Here is a 23,232-nt window from a genome sequence, read left to right as displayed (position 1 = left end):
CAGCTAGCAGCTTGGCTCCTTGTAACTACTCATTTATGTTTGGCAGTTAAGTGGCCTTTGAAATAAAAATAAGGCAGCCAGGACTTACCCATGCTAAGCCCTGAGGCTGTTACTGTGACAGTTTGGAGATTGCGCTGGTGAGGGACACATTTCCAGAGTAACTGGTACAGAGCAAGTTTATATAGTTTCTTCCTTCTGTTTCTTCTGGACCAGAAAAGATTAATTGTTAAAAAAGTGCTGACTGTCAACTAAGGGAGCCCTTGAACAACAAAACGTTTCACCAGTTCATAAACTGATTAACAAAAATATAAAATTCAATTCAAATTTCAATGATCTGCCATTTGGAGGAGCTGTTGAAAGAAAATAATTATTTATTGGGTTGGTTAACTTGCACTGGTGTCCGCCCTGATGTCGACTTCTTTGGCCTGATGTCAACGTTTGGTAATTACACCTTCGTGGAATGTCTTGGGCTGTTTTACTATGTTGTAGGTACTATATAAATGCAATACATTCCAATCACCAGGTATGTTGTCTAGAGACATAGTTAATTTAACATCAGCAAATGGCTTATGACTACATCAGTGGTTCAGTAACAGATCTCAGCAAGAGAAGCGATTTAGCCATGTCTGTTGAAAAAGAACTATCCAACCTAATCCCCGTTATAGCTGCTCGGGCCAGAGCTCTTCAGGTACAGTTTCAAGTACTGTTCAAATAGGATGAGGATTTCTGCCTCCACCACTCTTTCAGGCAGTGGGTTCCAGACCTCCCCCTCTCCAAAACCCCCATCCACTGGTGAAATTTTTTTTTCATCTCACATCTAATCCTTCTACCAATTGCTTTAAATCTAAGGCTCCTGGCTTTTGACGCCACTGCTGAGGGAAACGAGCCTTTCCTGTTTAATTTATCTAAGCCCCTCAGTAAAATAAATTTTATTTACCTCAATTAAGTCTTTTCTCAGACTTCTCAGTGTGTATGAACACAGAGTGCAGCTGCTGTTCCAATGTAAATAACCTTAACTTATCCGGTCTTTCCTCATCACTGCAGTTTTCCATTCGGCAACATCTGTATAAACCTTCTCTGTACTCTCTCCAATGAAAGGACATCTGTTCCATAATGTGGTGACCAGAACTGTACGCAAGACTCAAACCGTGCCCAAACTAGTGTTGTATACAATGTAGGACTGAGGTCTCCTCCTACCTATACATTTGCAACAGGCCAGTAATTGAATTACTACCCACTGTGCAGAAGTTATGATTAACAATGTTTATTATATGGCAAAAAAAAACTTAACTCATTCTTGAGGATGAGAGATTCCTGTAATCTTAATATAATAACTTACTGTAGGATTCCCTTCCTCTCTATACCTCTGTGCTACATGCCAAACCTTCAGTATAGCCTTGACTTTCTTGGGCATTAATCTGTTGACGATCCACTGTGGCATAACTTGCAGTGACTGACCGGGTCACCCCTGACAGAAACCCCAATCTCAGTGGTCTACCTGCCAACATCTGCTGGTGACTGACTGGGCCACTCTTCCTGTCTGCAGTGCCACTGGTGGTTGAAAGATCTTAATTTTCAGACAAAATCCTACTAGTCTTAGACAATTGGAACTGCAGATTCCTCTTTGATCTAAGTTTCACACCAGCTGCTCCCCACCTGGCCTGAGTGAACAGACTGCAGTTGTTTACTCCTCTCCTGCTGGTATCTGTGTCAGCTGTTTGCTACAAGTTTTACCGTTACAATGTCATAATTTCTGAATTACCTTCCAAGTCATAGAGTCATACAGCACGGAAAAAGGCCCTTCGGCCCAACTGGTCCATGCCGACCAAGATTCCCATCTAAGCTAGTCCCATTTGCCTGCATTTGGCCCATATCCATCTGAACCTTTCCTATCCATGTACCTGTCCAAGTACCTTTTTAACATTGTTAACGTACTTGCCTCAGCAACTTCCTCTAGCAGCTCATTCCATATATTGACCATCTTCTGAGGGAAAAAGTTGCCCCTCTAGTTTCTATTAAATTTTTCCCCTCAAACCTTAAGCCTATGCCCTCTAGTTCTTGATTCCCCAGCCCTGGGAAAAATACTGTCTGCATTCACCCTATATATGCCCCTCATGATTTTATACACCTCTGTAAGATCACCACTCAGTTTCCTAAGCTCCACGGAATAAAGTTCCACCCTGTCAAACCTCTCCCTCTAATTCAGTCCCTCAAGTCCTGGCAACATCCTTGTAAATCTTTTCCACACTCTTTCCAGTTTAATAACATCTTTCCTATGGCAGGGTGACCAAACTGAACACAATACTCCAAGTGTGGCCTCACCAACGTATTGTACAACTGAAACATAACCTTCCTACATCTATACTCATTACCCTGACTGATGAAGGCCAGCATGCCATAAGCCTTCTTCACCACTCTGTCTACCTGTGACTTCACTTTCAGCGAACCATGTACCTGAACTCCAAGGTCCTTCTGTTCTCAACACTCCCCAAGGCCCCACTGCTCACTGTGAAAGTCTTACCTTGAGTTGACTTTCCAAAATGCAACACCATGCACTCATCTGGATTAAACTCCATTTGTCATTCCTCGGCCCACTTACTCACCTGATCAAGATCCCCCTATAATCTTTGATAACCTAAAACCAGAAAATGCTGAAAACGCTCATCGGGTCAGATCAAAAGAAAGAGAGTAACCAAGTTGGTTTTAAGTTGCAGACAGAGTAGGAGAGGGATGCATAAGGAAATATATGATCAAACCAGGGTTGCCGTGGGTATAAGCTATAAATGAGGCCACTCACTTGATAGGTTAATGGGAGCCAGTTTTAGAGAGAACTTGAGCAAAAGAACTTAAAAGTTATGAAATGAGGGCAGAAAGAAGAGTGAGAACACAAACAAATGAATGTACAAGTTGCAAAATGCTGAGCTGTAGGACATGCCCAGAAGGTCAGGCTATGCCAATGAAGAGAGAAAAACTGAGCCAGTTGAACTGGCCCATTCTGATACAGGCAGAGAAAGCAAGCTACCTGAAGTTGTAGAATTCAATATTGAATGCAAAGCCTGCAATGTGCAAAGAAAGAAGATGAGGTGCTATTCCTCAAGCTGATATTGGGCCTTGTTATAACAAAGCCACAGACAGATTGGTCAGAGTAGGTGGACAATTACAATGGCAGGAAATATGGATTTCAGGGTCACCCTTGCGGACTGGACACAGATGCTCTACAAAGCGATCACTCAGTGCAAACCTGTCCTTTTACCTCTTCCTTTCCCTCTATTGAAACAGTCACTCCAGGTGAAGCAGTGATTCACTTGCACTTCTTCCAGTGTAGTCATTGCATTCGGAACTGGATGCTGAAAGGCCTTGATAGAATGGACGTGAAGAAGATGTTTCCATTAGTAGGAGAGTCACAGCCTCAGAAGAAAGGAACGTTACTTTAAAACTGAGATGAGGAGGAATTTCTTCAGACAGAGAGTGGTGGATCTATGGATCTTGATTGGTAAGGGGATAAGGGTTACAGGGAGAAGGCAGGAGGATGGGATTAAAGAAAAAGCTGCCATGATTGAATGGTAGAGCAATCTCAATGGGCCAAATGGCCTGGTTCTGCTCCTGTATCTTATAGTCTTTCCACAATACGCTTTCTCTACACTGGAGAAACCAAACACAGATTGACTGACCACTGTTCATTCTCAGAGAGGCAATGACAACATGAATGCGAGGTCAAAGTCAGACTAACCCATTTCTGCAATGATCATCAAAAGGTACCAGTAATGATATGTCATTTGCTAAGTAATGTTGAAGGAAAAAAGGCAGGCCAAAGTGATCAGCATGCTAAGCCCGATTATTTGCATCTGCCTTGACGCCAAGAAATATGGCTCCAAGTCTTAGCACCTATAAAGCAATCATTATTCAGGTTAATGATAAATGTTGATTATATACTCCTTCGAAGTAATGCCATGTGATCTTTATGATCTACCTGTGAGAGTTTTCAAGGCTACTAATTATCCTATCACCCAATATACACCTAGAATGAAGTTACTCAGATTAGGACTTCATTCATTATCTAATGTAGAGTTTTAATGTTGGTCAATCCATGATGTTATTTCAAACTCAGTCAAGGTTATGGAATCAGAGGACATAAATTTAAGTACATTCAAAATTAACAATTATTTAAATTAACTTTGTTTCCCAAATGTTTGGAACAGTTTGCTAGGCAATTAAGGGCACTCAAATTGTCTTTATATGTTTGGCCAAATAGGTTAGGGTAGCATAAGGATAATGTTTGATGGATGGATGAGCAAACTTTATCTCTGCTTTGTTCCCAAGAGGATCAAAACATCACAGATAAATCCCGTGGGATGATAGAGCTCTGCATTATCTCCGCCTCCTCAAAGTAATTGAGGAAGATCCAACAATATTAATTCAGTCTGCCATGTAGTCCATTCAAACCCGAGCCGTCACATTCTATCAGTGACTCATCCACGGCCTCAGAGCATGACCACCCATGCCCTTCCTTGTAGCCATCAATCCTCTTATTGCCCTAATTTTGTGAAAGCTTACTGTGGTTTATTTCTGTAATGAGCAATGTGTCGAACCTATCTGAGGGAATTATTAGTCTGTAAGTAATTAGTAATGGTGTGACTTATCATTTAACAATCTTCACAGAAATAGCACAACCACATGAACATTTATTTTTGATTTAAGCTTTTCTTTAGGAGTATTTGGCTGGCAGTCTGATACAGAGGAGTACAGTGTTTATTAAAGAACTTGTGGGATATGTATTTGTTTTATATTTTGAGACATGCTTTTCCAACTGCCAGGTAATTTGGCAGGGAACTTGGAGTGCATTTCAAGTGTTTTGGGGTAGTTTTAATGAATCTAATTTTGACAACATTAAGCACAAATGTTAACTTTCAAAATGAACCCTCAGATCCATCTTGAAAATGTTTTAGACTCAGTTAAACACTTAGCATTTATATGTCAGGAGATTATGTTTAACTTTGTACCTCACTCCTAACAATACTAAGCCTACACTGTATAAATTTCGCTGTTCTTTCTATCTTTTCTTTAAAAATTGATCTGCTAACACTTTTGGCATCCTCTTTTGAATTCCAATGACTGCACTTCACAAAATTCCTTAAAGGTAGAGCAAAGTAGTACCTTGAGTTCTGGAGACACAGGAGACATGGGGTGAAATTTGACTCCAACAGCAATGCTAAATGGACATACAGCGAGTTAGTGGTCCCATTTTACACTGTGCCTGGTTCCTTTTACAGTCAATAGGAAAGGTTGGGCTGGATTTAAAGCGGACTACCAAATTTTGGCAAAAGCAAATTCTAGACTATGGAGCTAGATCAGTTTCACCCCAAAGCTTGCTGAAACCCATGTATAAATTTTATTAAATTATCTTTTGGGGTGAAGGAAAAACCCGATGTTTTAATGGATGCATCCACTTTGCAATCCGGTATTCCAGTCAGGAGGACTTCAGCTTCTAGCTACTCCAGCTGTATTTCGGCTGAGACTGAAGTAAAAGTATTAAATTGGCTCCCCAGGAGGGAGAAAAAAAATCAGCCAATGTTTGCACTCTGATGTTCATCACTGATCTCCAGTGCAATCTGTGTGTGGTCACGGGAAATAGGATGGAATTCACAGCCTGCTTTCACAGAGGCAATGTAAAGTCTAGGAAACTGGTTAACTGCCTCTTTCCTTCAACATTGAAGAAGACAAGAATATCCCCAACAGGTGAGTATATGAACCAACAAGTCAACTCGTTCTCCTGTTCTCTGATTTCCAACTCAACAATTCATCTCTCTTTTGTAATTACTGTAAATGACATCGTAGGACAATAATATGTTAAAAAGCCCCTTAACCGTGGTTAGACAGTTCAGTGAATTGCCAGTGAGATTTTCGCTTCAGACCCAGCCAACTGATGGGGTGAAAGTGCTGACCCTTTGCTGGCTGCAAAGGACTTAATTGAAATGCTTCTCTCAGTCAGTGTTGAGTTCACAATGGACATTATTGACCTGTAATGGATTGTGGACTTCAGAAAGGTAAGTGAATGTTTCATGAAAAAGTTCACACCACTGCATTCGAGGGCATTCTTCTGAATTTAGGTTGAAGTATGTTATTAATATAGATTAGAAAAGTTTTACTATGGATCAATCCACAGCACTTAGGGAATGGGAGATAGCAGTAAATAAGAGGTTTTGTAGCTCATATTACTGGCATCCTTGCATTGATATTCCAAGGTCATATTCCAAAAAAAAGTGACTGAATTATAGCCCTGAAATCTGGACTAGGCACAAGGTATCGTCATTCTAATGTGTTTTTCATTTATTCCCCCAGCCAGAGGAACTGACTAACGCGTTGGAGATCAGCAACATTGTCTTCACCAGCCTGTTTGCATTGGAAATGGTCTTGAAGATCCTGGTGTATGGGCCTTTTGGCTACATCAAGAATCCTTACAACATCTTTGATGGTATCATCGTAGTTATTAGGTAAATTGTCACAAGTAAATGTAGATTTGTTTCTTGCAAACTCAAACTAAACTTCTCACAATGTAGATTGAAAGTACCAAACCACTAACTTTAGAGACCTTTAAGGATACGGTTATTAGGAAGTACATACCAGATATAATTCACTATCACCTATTTCACATTGTTGAATATATCATTGAAATTTATGGCATAGAAGGGACCATTCAACCCAGCCAGAAAGGAATTTAGGATAAATCCCACTTTTCAGATGTTGGTCCAGAGAACTGCAGCTCACAGTCCTCAAGTGCTCATCCCAGTACATTAAGTATAATGAGGGTCTCTGCCTCCACTATCTTTGCAGGCAGTGAATTCTAGACGTCCACCACTCGTTAAGTGATTTTTTTTCCTCAAATCTAAGCTCTAACCTCTCTGCTAAGGTTTTTTTTTACCCTTCTCATAATTTTGTACATCTCAATTAAATCTCCTCTTTGTTTCTTTAGTTCCTTTAAAATAATTCCATCCAAGACAGTCCTAATAACTATAATTCTCCATCCTTGGAAACATCCTATTAAATCTCTCCCGTGCTGTCACATACTGCCGGTATGGTGACTAGAACAGTACGCAATATTCTAGCTGTGGCCAGACTAATGGTTTCTATACTTCTAGCATGACCTTCCTGCTCTTGTGTTCAATGCCTCAGCCAGTAAAAAAAAGGCAAGTATCCCATTAGTCCTCTTACCCACTCCATTTATCTGTCCTGTTGCCTTCAGGGATTTGTGACCTGCACACCTAGAACTCTCTGTTCTTCTCAGTATCCTGCCATTTATCACGTATTCCCTCGCTTAGTATCATAACAGCACCGCTGTCTATGCAAACATCAAGAAAAAACAGTATTAACAGATTTGCAGTCTGTGTGTGAAGCCATTTTATTTTTCTTTGACATCCAATTAGCAGCAGAAATTTATAACAATATGATCACATCTAAAGGAGCCTGTCTCTTAAAGGATGACCACATCTCTTTCCCTTTAAAATCATATACAGATAAAGTACTTTTTAAAAGTACAATGTTACAACAGAAGTGTAAAACTAACATTCCCATATTAAAAGGTTTCTGGGGCTTTGATGACACTTCATTTTGTAACCTTCATCCCAGTGAATCAGGAATTAAAGTGGTCCAGTGCAATCAATGATGCATGTTGATAACAGCTTCTGTGTGATAACTTGTGCAAGTGCAGGATCATCAATTTCAAAGCAGTGATCAATGGCTCTGGCATCAAGGTGTTCCTTTTACTTCAGTTGTTTGGAACACACCATGGCAATAAGCTCTGGCTTCACAAATCCAAACGCACTGTGACATGCCTGCTTGTCGATAACTCCGCAGCTATCTGTCCTCGAGCTGAATGTGTTCCATTCCAGCGGTGAAATATAAAAGGTGAAACTTTGGTCTTGATTTCACCTCCTCATCTTTTTTGGTCCATCTTTCACAGTTTCAACTACCCTTTCTCCCAACCCAGTTGATGATAGGTGCCATGGCATGTAGGCTTGACTCCATTCCTCTGAGTGATTCAGTGATTCTGGCACTTGTGAAGTTGCTTCCATTGTGCATCACAGTAACTCTGGAAGCAGTGAAGATCATTCTCGACTTTATCACCATCGCTTGAGATGTAGAGGTATCCAAAGCTACTATCCCTGTCCACTTTTTGTGCATCCACCATGATAATGATCATCTTTCCTATAAATAGACATGTAAATTCCAGGTATATTCTTGAAGTTTGCTTAGGCAGAGACAGGACTGAGAAGAGCTACTGGAGGATTTTTGCGAATACTTTAACACTCTGTACATTCTTTCATGGTCTCCTCCAAATGCTTATCTATTCCTGGTCATGAAGAATTTTTTCTGGAATTGCCTGATATTAGGTCCTTTATGCAACTGCTTCGGAATAGCTGCTCTTTGTTGTGGAACAGCCCTGGATCCCCAAGGAACCACGCCATTCTGAATGTTTAATGCATACCTTTCCTTCAATATGGTAGCAATGTGTTTTCTATCGCTTTGCCTTCCCATCTATGCTGAATTTGTACCCGCACCCGCAAGTGCGTAATGTTATGTCTCATCGTGGTAACAAGCTGTTGGGTTGTGACGGCTTACTGTCTGCATATTCCAATTATGATGCAGTCTCGTCCAATACACGAAGGTGCACTAACTGGCAGTCAACTTAGAGTATTTGCATTCTGTCTCCTCTGCTCTTGTACTGCAGTTTGCAGGCATATGCAGCCAACGTTAAGGCCCATCTCTGTACTCTAACTGAGGCCATCTGAGGTATCCCTTGCCATCACCAAAAGTTACAGAGGTTTGTAGTCTGTAAAAGTCACAAAGCTCTGGTCATACATGTACTTCTGAAACTTTGTCCCTCCATGGATGATTGTAAAGCCTTTTTTGTTAGCTGTGCCTCGGGGATCTTGATGCAAACCAATCATCACAATCTTTATTTCTTCATGACAAAGCTGCACTGATGCCTTACAGCCAAGTATTACAAGACAGCAGCGACAATTTAGTTACCATACCCTTTACTATCCTTTCCAATAGGCTTCGCACTACTTGTGCGCTTGAGTTCACCATTGTTTCAACCTTACGTGCAAACTGATGTCAAATGCCCTCTGATACCACAGTTATGACAAACAGACTGTGTCTACACTTATTAACTTGATATTGTGAGCTACCACAATGACAACATCTCCCCTTCAGGTAGCTCTTCCCATTTCCAAAGGTTGCTGAAGAGTTAGTCCCCAACTTTATCCTTTGCTGGATGATGTTGCAAATTCTGAACTTACTTCATTGCTATCTCCATTCCCTGGGTAATATCAAAAGCTGCTTGAACTTCAGTTCCTTCTCACTGAGCAGCTTCCTCTGTGTATGCACATCACAGATTCATGAACTATGTGATCCTGCAACATTTTGTTTGGAACTTGTAACATTGCTGATTGGTTCAGCAATCCATCTCAAGGCGGCACGGTAGTGTAGCAGTTAGCGCGACGCTATTACAGCGCCGGTGATCGGGGTTCGATTCCCGTCGCTGTCTGTAAGGAGTTTGTACGTTCTCCCATGTCTGCGTGGGTTTCCTCCATGTGCTCCGGTTTCCTCCCACATTCTAAAAACAAATGTACGAGTAGGTTAATTTAGGTTTAAAATGGGCGGCACGGACTCATTGGGCCGGAAGGGCCTGTTACCATGCTGTAAATAAATTTTTTTTTAAATTTAATTTAAAATTTAAAATAAAAAAAAAGTCAGATATAAAGTCTGCAACAATTTCACCTGGATGCCAAGTCCAGCTGACAAACCTGTACCATTGCAAATAAGAAATGGGGGTGGGGTAGTCATGCTGTTCATTTAGTTTAACCAAATCTACATGTATCTTGTCTCCTGGTTTGACTGGAGCCAACACTTTTTTTCCAGTTTGTTTATCTTCACAGCTACAGGTACAAATATCATTAACAGCAGAAATAGAACATAGAACATAGAACACTACAGCACAGTACAGGCCCTTCGGCCCACAATGTTGTGCTGACATTTTATCCTGCTCTAAGATCTATCTAACTCCCACATAGCCCCCTATTTTTCTATCATTCACGTGGCTATCTAAGAGTCTCTTAAATGTTTTGCACCTGCAGGCTTGAGGGGCTGAGTGGCCTATTCCTGCTCCTATTTTCTTATATTCTTTTTCACATGATTCAATTGATCAACTGAAGGAATCTGAAGTCAACCTGACTTGTACTGTGCCACAGTGCAACTGCCATATGTGCAAAGTACCGACTCAGTGAAATTCAACACAGTCTCAGTAAACCATACTCCAGGGAGAAAAAAAAAACAAAATCTCATGAAAGGCAAGCAAAACATATTCCTTAACCATTCAGTTCTAATTTCTTTCAACCTTTTTGTCAGTTATCGTAGCAGTACCACACCACCTTTATAAACCTAAAGTAAAACCGGCACTTACAGATTGGCATTCTAACGAGCCTCTGAGCAAGAAGCTACTTTCGTCTCCATCATCAGACACGGGGTTGATAATACAATCACATCTATTAAAGGAATCATCATGTTTGCCCTCCCCAAAAGCATTAATTTACATTTCCTCAATCCCATAGACTTTTACTGTCTTGATCAATCTGCTATTTGGGATTTTGTCAAAAGTCTTGCTAAAATACTACATTGAGCCCCTTTGTTAATTCTTGAAAAAAAAATGACCTGTTTGACAAATATGACCTTCACATAGCAAATCCATACTGACTGTCCTTGATTAACCTGTGCCTTGCTAAACACTGTTAATGCTGCCCCTCAGAACTCTTCCAACAGTTTCCCCACCACTGATATCCGGTTCAATGGCTGATAGTTTTTTTGGTCTATCCCTTTTTCCCCTTTTATCAATGATACTATATCCGTGTCCTTTCAGACTCCAGCTCAGGATAGCAAACAATATGGAAAATAATGGTCAGAGTCTGTGCTACTTCCTCCTTTATATTTTTTAAGAAACAATGATATATTTTTTCCAGGCCCGATGACTTATTCACTTTTAAAGATGTTGGATTCCCTAATATGTTCTCTCCCTCCAGTTTATCATTTCCAGTATTTCTCTTTCTTCTTCCTTAGTATCGGTCCCTGATTTAGAACATGACACATGTCTTCTGCCTCCACCTTCAAGCTACCAGTTTGGTCTCGGAAAGGACCTATTCTTCCCTTTCTGATCCTGTTTCCCTTCATGAATAATTTTGGCTTTTCCTTGATGCCAATACTTCTGCAGCACTCTCTTTTTCTTCCTATTTTTCTGATTTCATCTGTGTACATTCTATAGGGTTCCTGATTGCTTAAAATCTCTTACAAGCTTCCATTTTTTGTTTTATTTTGCTCTGCATTTTCCTCGATATCCTTGAGAGTCTAGATATGCCCCTTTTAATGGGAAAATATTTGTCCTGAATCCTCGCTGTCTCCGAATTGAACGTCTCCTACTGCTTGGATGTTGATTTACCTTCAGGTAGCTGCCTCCAATTCACATTTGCGTGAACTGGGAACATTTATTCTTGCTCTGTCTTTGTCCTTTCCTATAATTATACTAAATTTTACTGAGTTATGCTTGCTGCTCCCAAGGTGCACCCGCAGTGCCACCTTTCCTGCTGTTCATTCCCTAAAATTATGTCCAGTGCCATCCCCTTTCCTGTTGGGTTTGCCATGTACAAATTGAAGAAGCTTCCTTGATTGAATTTTAAGAATTCTGTTGGTTTGTACTCATTAATTTAGCTCTGTCCCAGTTAATGTCTGGGTAGTTGAAATAACCAACCACCACTACCTTGTAAATAGTTACATCTCAGGAATCTGCTGACGTATTTGCTCTTCTGTCTCCCTCAACTGTTGGGGAACCTGTGGTGCACTCCTACAAATGTGATTACCTGGACTCCTTGCATTAAAGTATAAACCCATGGCGCACAACGTACAGTGGAGTTGCAAGAGACTGTTCCTCCAGCACATTGTTTAGTGCACAACATATAGCCTGACAGCCACATCTAAATAGCTGGTGGATTTATCCGACCTGCAGTTCCACAGGCTTCCTCCTGTCCTATCTGGCTATTCACCATACTAGCTGTCCCTGCCACAGATTTGCCTACAGTTCCTGGGAATCCCTAGGACAGCCCCAAATCCTTAAAAGGAGCAATCCATAATGTTATTCGGAGAAGCACAGAGGTTGTGCCTGCAGCCTTGAGGTAGGATTTGATACCCCTCCCTTTCCACCAGAGTCTGTCAGGCAACCAGGAGTGTAATTCAAAGGGTGTGAGGACTAAGTCAAGTCCAGTCAGATCTTCTGAGTCCTCAAGTCCAGATCCAGGTCCATATCCAGCTCTAAATGCAAGCATACTATACTGGTGGGTATGGCTCTGTCACTGTATTATATAGTGCCTTCCTGTAATATACCCTGATGTTATACTATGATAGAACTGTGCCTTCCAATACTATACTGATGTATTAGGGTGTAATACTGGTGGTCACAGGTCTGTCACCATATAACATCTAGATACAGTACTGGTAAGAACATGTTTCTTGTGGATAACAACTGCAATTTCAAAGAGCTGTTAAAGGCAGATTCTTTGAATTACCCCCTCTGCCCTGGCCTCTCTCCCACATTTTGCTCTTGTTGAAGATAGCTACAGTTCCATGAATATGAGGGATTCATATAAAGCTGATGCTGCAAAGGGCCTCGGTTTTTGAGGGTGGACAGAGAGAGACATCGTGTTCAGCTTCCTGACTTAAGGGAGATGGGAATATTCACCCTCTGAGAGGTGGATGTGAATAGGTAGCTTTTTACAGAAAGTTAGTTATCTTTTTAAGATTCTCCAAATGGATTCGATAAAATAAAATGAGTTTCTTGTGGGTGATCCTTGAAAGTCGCTTGGATTGTTAACCTGACCCTACCCACAAAACAGTTGTGCCTCACTCACATAAAAAATTAAACACTTGTTAAAAAAAAACGCTTTTCCCAGTGTTTGTTCCCTCTCCAAAGAAAATTATTCTCAGATAATAATAAGGATATTATTATTAATAACAAGGATATTATTCTCAGACTTGTTGACTGTCAACCTGTTTGGCTCACACGGATTCCCTTTCCCCAAAACTGGTGCCAATATCCAAAGAACGTGAACACCACCCCACCCCGTCTCCCCTGTTGTACATTTTGGTAGGCCACATGTTCATTATACTCTACTCACCGCCACATTACAATGACAGTAATTACTACCTTTGATGCGGTCCTGTTCAATGTCCTCCCTCCCTCCCTGTGATCTGCCTGCAAGACCTCATTCTTCTTTCTCCCTTCCAGTGAGCAAAGTCAACATCTGTCTCCATGTATCTACTTTTATGTGTTCTTCATTACTTCTATTACTTTTCCCACCACACACACTCTCTTCCACCCCTGTCTCATGAAATACAATTCATGCCAATTCTCCAGGTAAATAGAGCGAGAGCAAAAGGTGTTTATTATGAGATTAACAGCCAATAGTTATCTGTAAATGTGCGCTTCTCTCTGTTGAATCTCCCACTAGATTAGTGAGATGCTGGTTTTACATTTGTGGAATTCCATTTCATGAAAAATCAAGAGATAAGTGAGGACTAATTTGCTCTTTTGGTTGGGAAAAACCTGACAGAAGCAATAATGAGACATGCCATATGTGACCATGGTTTTGCAAAGTAATGACATTTCATCAAATACAATTATTTCCCTTTGTTGTGTAGCGGTTAGCGTAATGCTATTGCAGTGCCAGCGAGACGGGTTCAATTCCGGCCACTGTCTGGAAGGAGTTTGTACGTTCTCCCCGTGTCTGCGTGGGTTTCCTCCGGGTGCTCCGGTTTCCTCCCACATTCCAAAGACGTACGGCTTAGGAAGTTGTGGGCAAGCTATGCTGGCACTGGAAGTGTGGCGACGCTTGTGGGCTGCCCCCAGAACACTCTACGCAAAAGATGCATTTCACCGTGTGTTTCCGTGTACATGTGACTAATAAAGATATCTTATCTTATCAATTATCCCAGTGCATTCTAACAAAAGAGACCACAGTTTGTCAAGAGTCACCCTGCTCTTCCCACCAGTCCACAGCACTGCATTTGGGACTTTCTGAAACAGGCCCAGTTTCACCAACTCTACTTGTTGAAATCTATACTTACTGTGAGCTTTAAGAGTTGGGTGATACTTATTTATAAGTTCTCATACTAATGTTACATTATTCATTTCATTGATCTCCAGTGTGTGGGAGATCGTGGGCCAGCAAGGCGGGGGCCTCTCAGTGCTGCGTACCTTCCGGCTGATGCGAGTGCTAAAGTTGGTGCGGTTTATGCCAGCCTTGCAGCGCCAGCTGGTGGTCCTGATGAAAACAATGGACAACGTTGCCACCTTCTGTATGCTGCTGATGCTCTTCATCTTCATCTTCAGGTGAGTGCAGTGCAGAGTCCCTTTCATCACACCATTACATAGAGACATAGAAAACCTACAGCACAATTCAGGCCCTTCAGCCCACAAAGCTGTTTACCTCAGGTGTCTGTGGGCATGCGGACCTGAAAGCATTCCATGACAATGTATATCACTGAGGAAAGTCAGGCAGGGGGCAATATCCATCACTAACAGACCCTGTGCACTGGTCCATCAGCCTGAACCAGAAAATTAGGTTGTCCAACCCTAGTCTTCTCTGAGCTCCATCTCAATAGTGCACTGACATTTAATCTTTGCTAGACAGGATTTACTTCTATTCTTTGGCTATCTTAAAGGAGTGAAATTAGTTGGCAAATAAATATGAAACTGACCAGTAATTGATACTGGATTTTTCAAGTTATTTTTTGTTACCAGGCTCTTTTCTCCATGAGAAACAACTAGGTTATGACTGAGTTAATGATTAAGATGCAAGCCTATTCCCTTGAATTGAGAAAGCAAGGTGAGGCCACGCCCATAGACGAGAACATTGTCATGTTGAATGGTTTACATACAACATTGTGTAGAATATTCAGCATCTTGAGTGTGCTCAGCCATTCAATTACATAAGGGCTAATTAGTATCTTATTTCCAAGTACCCATCTCGGTCCCTTAAAAATCACCTTTCAGTCCCAGTTCCAAAATAAGTTGTAAAATATGTCAGAAAATAATTGGTTAGGTGGTGTGAAATTTTGATTTTCCAGCAATGCCTACTATGACCGAGTCAGGATACATAGGATAGTGAACAGGGAGAAATGTATGATTAATTAGATCTCTTTTATGTGAGATTTTGGGGTTTTGAAAGATAAAGGGATGAGATGACAGCTGAAATATCACCTATGGCAATATGAGGTTATTTCTGCCAGTTTGATTATAAAATATTGGAAAGGTACATGTAGTTACATTATATTTTGTCGTTCTTTTACAGTATTCTGGGAATGCATCTTTTTGGCTGCAAGTTCGCATCAGAAAAGGAAGGAGACACTCTTCCTGACAGAAAGAATTTTGACTCGCTTCTCTGGGCTATTGTAACTGTCTTCCAGGTATGGAAAATTATGCTCAAGCTTTATAAATTACTAGCTAGGGCTCAGCAAGTACACTTGTACAGTTTTGGACACCACACTTTAGGAAAGACATTAAGTTTTTGGAATAGGTAGAGAGGAGGTCTGTTAAAATGCTCCTAGTTACGAGAGATTTCAGTTATATGGGGAGAGTAGAGAAACTGAGATCGTTTCCCTTGCAGCAGAGAAGTTTAAGGATTGGTGTAATAAAGTGGTGGTGGTGTTTGCTAACATTAGGAAGAAGGGCCTGAGAGAGAGCTGAGTAAGTAAATTACTTCAAGGGGACCTACCTGAGCTAGGTTCCCAATGCTGGTCTGAAACCTGTTCGGGCAGAGCCCCTTGAAGTCAATCAGAAACAGGCTTTACAGACACTGTGAGCATCCACTTCACCATGACGGTCACCCACACTCAAGAGTAGAAGATCACAGAAGTGGCACATCACTGAGTGCGGCTGCTCATTTTTGGGAAGCTCATGATAAGCACAACAGACCATGGAGAATCCAGAATGAACATTATGTTCTTCACAGTCCTCCTACGCCCTAAGCTTTCATTTATATTCTACTTTTAAAAATAAATATCATCACAGCACACAGAACTTTATTCCAAATGAGAAATGAAGACTCTTTCTAAAGGATAAACCATCTAAGGATAAATAAGGGAGTTAAGGATGGTATCAGATTAAAATAAAAGGTAAATGATATTGTGACGGTTAGTAGTAGGGCAGAAGATTGAGGAGATAATAGAAACCAGCAAAGAATGACTTAAAAAAGGAGAAAATAGAACTTGAAAGTGAGCTAAAATGAAACGTAAACACGGATAATAAGAGCTTTTAATGTAAGTGTTGGTCCTCTAGAAGCTGAGACGAGGGAATAATAATAGGAAGTAAGGAAATGACAGAAAATTTGAACCAATATTTTGCACCTGTCTTTATGGTAGAAAGCACTAAAAGCATCCCACTAATAGAAAATCCGAGGTCAAAAATGGGAGACGTGCTTAAAACAGTCACTGTCACTTGAGAAAATGTGCCAGGCAAAGTAATGGACCTAAAGACAAATAAGTCCCTTGCACCTGACACCGTACATCCTGGATCATAAAAGAAATGGCTGCTGAGGTAATGCATGCATCGGTTGTGATCTTCCAAAATTCCTTGGATTCTGGAAAGTCCCAGCAGACTGGAAAACCACAAATGTAAAAAAAAGGAGACAGAAACCAGCTCAACATCTGTCACCAGGAAAACGCTGCAATCCATCATCAAAGAAATGGTAGCGGAATAATTGGAAAATTAAAATACAACCAAACCAAATCATAGTGGTTTCATGATAGGGGAATTACATTTGGCAAAGTTTCAGAGTTTTTTGAAGATGCGATGAACAGCATGGATGAAGGGAAACTAGTAGAAATCACAGTGTTGAGGCTGATAACATGGAGTAGAGGATTAACCTACTAATGGAAAATAGAGAGCCTGACTAAGTAGGGCGTTTGCAGGATGGCAAAGGTGAATTTAGTGTGATGCCACAAACATCAGTGGCGGGGCCTCAACTATTTACAGTCTGTATTAATAACCTGGATAATGACTGTGTGTATTGCTGCCAGATCTCCTGACAGGACAAAGATAGATGGGAAAGCAAGTTGTGGGGAAGGGCACAACTTTGGTGGGTTGTGTATAATGTGGAGAATTGTGAGGCTAACCATTTTGGAAGGAAGAAGAGTAAAGCAGAATACTGGTTAAGTGAAGGGAGACAATGGAATGCTGTGATACAGAGAGCGTCCACGTGCAGGTGACTATTCAGGTAATGGAAATTCACCCTTAAAGAATTCACAAATCACAAATCAAAACTTTGAGATATGGAATAAAATTCGCACTCACAGAACTTATGTGAAAAAAAACCAAATAAATTTAAACAGTTTTTTTTCCAACTCGTGTTTCTTGATGCACGTGCAGCTGGCGCAGTTTTGCATTACAGAAAATTGCAATACGGATCAACCCCACATAATGCAACCCACTCCCCCCCCCCCCCCCCCAGTAACATTGGGGTCACCTTTACATGAAATGCAGAAAGTTGGCATGCAGGGATACCAAATAATTAGGAAAACAAAAGGAATGTTACTTTTTATTGCGTAGGGAATGGAGTATAAAAGTAGGGAAGACTTGCTAAAACTGTGGAGAGCATTGGTGAGACCTCACCTGGAATATTGAGTACAATTTGGATTTTTTATTAAGGAGGGATATAGCTGCTTTGCACGCAGTTCAGAGAGCTGATATTATTGAAACTTATAAAATCTAAAGGTGCTTGGCAGGGCAGGTGTTGTGCAGATGGTTTCACTCATAGGAGAATCCTTGTGTATGGGGCATGATTACAGAATAAAAAGTCACCCATTTCAATGTAGATGGGGAGGAATTTCTTCTCTTAGAGGGCCTTAGAGAATTCTCTTGGAATTCTCCACCTTTGAGATCTGTGGAGATTGAATCATTGAATATATTCATGGTTGAATTGACAGATTTTTGGTCTGTCAAGGAGACAAAGGTCTGGGTGTCTCCTGCTCATAGTTCTTATACTCTTATCTAGGCAAACGTACTTCTAAACACTTCTCCCATAGAAGTGGCTGGAATTTAGAGAAATGAGATAGAAGGCACCTTGCTAATTGAATAGTAAGACTTTCCAAGTGCAACTGTTAATTATGTGCATAATTCCATGTGTTGGATAAGTCTTTTTTCCTCTTGGAATTTAATTATAACAATCACACAATGAGGTAGTTTTTGATTCCTCAAATTCTACACAAAATCACTTGAATTTAAAATTCTCATCCATGTGTTGAAATCACTTCCTGTAACATCCTCTGACCCCAGCACCATTGAAACCTCCAAATCCTCTCTCTGCATTTCCCTGATTTTCAACCCTTTGCCTCTGTTGGACATACTTCAACATTAAGCTCACGAATCCCCTCTTAAAACCACTTTACTGCTTTCTTTTCTTTAATTGGGTCCTTAAATAGCTGACTCTTGAATATGTCTAAAGAGCAACTAGTCATGAACAAAGCTTTTAATCATATATGGCTAAATGTTTTTCTTAATGCACACTTAGCCATACACAATGAAGTGAGGTCATTGGTAAGAGCACTGAATTTCAAAATTAGTTGACATCATAGCAGCATTTTGCTTTGTGACCTGTCTGTCATGCACACTTTAGGGAGAATGTGAGCTGTGTGCACAGACGCAGCTTAACTAATTGGACAGATCTGCCTGGACTTGGAATCACAACCATCGTCTCTGCCTGCCCGCAGTCACCAGTCCAGGTTTGGAGGACGGATTCCACTGGCCTTCCATACTCATGAGTCAGGCAGAAAGGTCACAGTGGCAACTAGATCTCAATCAGCATTGTCTGGAGACCTTATCCCTGGAATCTCCCTTTCTTTTATATTCATTTTCAGAGTCTGGGCATTGCTTGCAAGACTAGCATTTATTGCCCAGCCGTAAGGTAGCATGTCGTGTTTAAATATCCTTCTGTCGTCTGGTTGGCAGTGGTGAACATCTGCACTTGTTGAGCTGCTTGAACTGCTGGGGATGACCTTATATCCAATCAAGCATGCAGGGAGTTTTGTACTTTGTTGTGCCTGACTTCTGCCCCTGTTGCCCCTGGGGTGGCGCAGTAGTGCAGCGAGTAGAGCCGGCTTCAATCCTGACCTCAGCTGCTGTCTGAGTGGAGTTTGCATGTTCTCCCTGTGACCACATGTTTATCTTCCAGGTGCTCCGGTTTCCTCCCACTTGCCAAAGACATGCGAGTTGATAGATTAGTTGCCCACTGTACATTGCCCCTGGTGTAGGTGAGCAGCTGAACTGAGGGGAATTGATGAGAATAACAAATGGATGAACGTAGGATTAATATAGGATCGGTGTTTGATGATTGACGTGGACTCAGTAGTCTTGTTTCCATGCTGTATCTATGATTATATGACTAATTGCTTTTGAGCAAATGGTGGTGAACTAACTTCTTGAACTTCAAACAGGCAATTCATCACCACATGCTCTAAGGCAGTCCTTCTGGTGAAGTGTTACTGGGCAGGAAGCTCTAGGATTTAGGCCCAGCAATGATGAAGTCAGGATGGTGCATAAATTGGAGGGGTACGTGCCGGCGACAGTTTTCCCCTGCATCCTGTGTCCTTGTCGAGGCCATAGGTTTGGGAGGTGCTGAAGGAACCTGGGCTGGTAACTGCAGTGCATTTTGCATTTCGTACACACTGCAGCCACAGTGTGCAAGTGGAAATTATGAATGTTAAGCAGATTGCTTTGACCTACATGGTGTTTCTTGACACTCGTTGAAACAGTGCTTATCTAGGCAAGTGGAGAGCATTCTATCGCACTTCTGACTTGTGCCATGTAAATAGAGGAATGGCGTTGGAGATGACTAACTCGCCACAGAATAGCCAGCCTCTGTAATTTTGCTATTTGTTTGTGTGGTCGGTGGTGACCACCAGGATATTGATGTTAGGGGACTCGGCCAGTAAATGTCAAGGGTAGATGGTTAGATTCTCTCCCGTTGGAGATGGTTATTGCCCGGCTCTTTGGTGGTGCTGTTGTTAATTGCCACATATCAGCTCATGCCTGAACGTCGTGTAAGTTTTGCTGTCTTCAGGGATAGCTGTTTCATTTACTGAAGGTTGAGAATGGAATTGAACAGAGTGCAATCATCAGGGAAGGGGGAATATCCCCACTTTTGATCTTCTGATGGATGAACGATCATTGATGATGCAGCTGGAGATGGTTTGGTCTAAGACACTCCCCTGATGTCCTGGGGCTGGGATGATTGACCTCTGACAACCACATTCATCTTCCTTTATATGAAGCCTGATGAAAGATGTCTTCAAGTGAATCCAGGACTTTGTCACCACAAGAACTGTGCAGTGGTTACTTCTGCCAATGCTAAAACGGACAGACGTGTCAGCTACGGGGAGATTGGTGAGGACAAGATCAAGTAGGCTCATCCCTCGTGTTGCTTTACTCACTATCCACTGTGTCCTTCAGGACTTGGCCAGTTTGGTCAATGGTGGTGCTACCAAGCTATTCTTAGTGGCAGACATTGAATTCCTCCACCCAGAGTACATTCTGTGCTCTTGCTACTCTCTATCTTTCTCTATGTTTTGTTCGACATGGAATGATTCATAAGTTAAGGGAGGATGGTAGGTGTATAATCAAGAGGATGTTATTTGCCCTTCTTTGACCTGATGACATTAGACTCCATGGGGTCTGGTCAATGTCGATGAAACAAGAACTACTTCCTTCTGCCAATACGCCACTGTGCTGCAAGCTCTGGCACATTGGAATTGTGATGGAGGTGTCTAGCACATTGTCTGTGTGTATGACTACGTTAGGCTATTGTTTGACTAGTCTGTGGGACAGCTCTCCCAAATTTGACACCAGTCCCCAGATGTTTGTAAGAAAGAATATGCAATAACATCTGGGCTGCAAGTGATTTTGCTGGCCGGGACATCCACTTTTATTCCTTCTCTGCCTAAACATAATTGGCAGGAAGACCTGAACAGCTTGTTAGACCACTTCACAATCTACCACATGGGGTGGGTCTGCAGTCACTGGGCAAGGTAAGGAGGGCATTAATGAACTAGATGCACTTTGAATCGGTGTGTTTTTTTTCCTTCTCAAATTCCAGATTAAGTGAATTTAAATTCAGTGGCTATGGTAGGATATAAACTCATGTCTTTGGATTACAAGTCTGGTGACTTAAGCGGTGCACCCTCACCATACCCACCCCTGAATGGAGACAAAGCTTGGGAAGGTGGGAGCTATGTCTTGTGTTAGAGAGACATTTAAAACTGATAAAATTACTTAAGAAAATAAAAATTACTAAACTTTTTTTAATTAAAAATGTATTAAAGACACATTAAAACACTTGGAAATAATCAGAACTATTAAACTGAAGCAAAATAATTTTTAAAAATTACTTAACTTTGTTTCCTGATCCACAGACCAAAAATCCCCATTGAACTTAAAGGGGTATCCATTTCAAACCTGGTCTGACCTAGTGTAGGATATGAGGCGCAATTCCTGGCATTATACTGGAGAATCCCAGTGAGACGTCACTTTACCTCTGGACTCCACTTGGAGTCTGGCGATGGAGTGCGGTGACAGACCCACCAGCATCCGTCGCCCAGTCAGTCTCAGACCTACAGTCTGCATAAGTCCAGGAATTGTTTCTGATGAAATGGCTGAATGCAAGGGAACTGCTGGCCACAGTGAGGAATATGACATCTTGCACAAGTTGCCCCCAAACAAGAAATAAGACTGAACTAAATTTTGTGTCTTTTACATCTGGAGTATCCCAATGTACTTTTGCTTCTTTCTATCTGAGCACTGTATGCATTTGTTAAGTAGAAGAGAGCAAGATAACATAGATACTGAGTTTGTACAACTCAGCAAACAAAATCTGCACAGTCGTCACCAAGCAACTGTGCAGACTCCCAGTCTGATGAGTATCAAGTAGGGTTGTCAACTGTTCCATATTGAATGGGATGTTCCATTTTTAAACAGAAATTTGACTGCCATATGAAATCAGTATTGGATCTTATTTCCCTTATGATATTCTTGACTCAGGAATTTCAAAGACTGAGTGGTGGACCAGTAAAATCACATTAGCCCTGGATAAATGATCGACATTGAGCTCACTGCTAAATACAAAAATAAATTTGGATTTACCTCAGAGTAAGCAGGGAAACAACAGGAGGGATCCTTCACAGCAAGGCCCCACCCACAACTTCCAGCCGTTAGCAGCTATTAAATGTCAATCTTTGACAGCTGGCTTGGTCAAAGGGATCAGTAAGCTGAGGCTCAGAGCTGTGAAAGACAATTAACTGCAGCTCCTGCAGAAGGAACAAGATGAGCAGAAGGAAGAGAATGAGGGAGGAAGGGAGGAGGGGAAGGGGTGGGGTGGAAGGGAGAAGTTGGTAGGGTGACAGGGGAAGGAAGGAGTGTGGCCACAAGGGAGGGAGAAATGGGAGAATGTGTAAAGAGAGTGGAAGCAAACAGGAGGGAGAGAAGGAGGTGAGGGAGAGAGAGAAAGATGAGGGAGGGGGTGGGTGAAGGATAGGATTGCAAGTAGTTCAGTATCGGAGGAACACCCAGTACTTAAATGGAAAATTGTCTGTTTCATACAACATTTGTACAGGATTCCCTCCTTTTCCCAACCTGCAAAGGTCGACACCCGTGCAGGTCCCAATGCGAAAGACACCAAGCTGGCAATGCTGCCTCACCTCTGACCTCCAACTTAAGTTGAAACGTATCACCGAGCAATCCACCCAGTGGGAACTTCATGTAATTCCCAGAGTCCTCACAGGCTAGTCCCACAGCACGCCCCACCTACAACCTGCCCCCTTTCAAAATATGATGTTGACAACCCTAATATGTTCCATGAGTGAGCAGCTTTACACTCACCAGACCAAACAGCTGAGGTGAAAACCTCTTTCAACTCATGGTGATCGCTATGGAGCATATGCAGTTATCCATAGACCTCTGCTCTATGTAACTATGTTTTAATTTCATGCATTCTTGAACAATGGAAAGTAGCCTCATTTGTGTTCACTCAAGAGCTTGACCTAAGACCCAATTGGCAATGATTTTTGGCAAAGTACAAGATGTTGATACACTTGAATCACAAACTTGCTTTGGATGTAAGAAACATTTTACTACCTTTGGGCCAA

General features: G+C 41.5%; 1 protein-coding gene across 1 annotated transcript in view; it reads left to right on the top strand.

The window, feature by feature from the left end:
* The window catches only part of LOC127580134 (voltage-dependent T-type calcium channel subunit alpha-1G-like), a 278,942-nt gene that overhangs the window by 106,998 nt on the left and 148,712 nt on the right, over positions 1 to 23,232 (top strand). The window contains 3 exon segments of the mRNA XM_052033345.1: positions 6,340 to 6,491; positions 14,246 to 14,431; positions 15,393 to 15,507. Of these exon segments, the coding sequence (XP_051889305.1) occupies positions 6,340 to 6,491; positions 14,246 to 14,431; positions 15,393 to 15,507 (453 nt within the window).

Source organism: Pristis pectinata, chromosome 18 (assembly GCF_009764475.1).
Source record: "Pristis pectinata isolate sPriPec2 chromosome 18, sPriPec2.1.pri, whole genome shotgun sequence".
Classification (NCBI taxonomy): domain Eukaryota; kingdom Metazoa; phylum Chordata; class Chondrichthyes; order Rhinopristiformes; family Pristidae; genus Pristis; species Pristis pectinata.
This window is presented reverse-complemented; position numbering and strand designations above follow the sequence as displayed.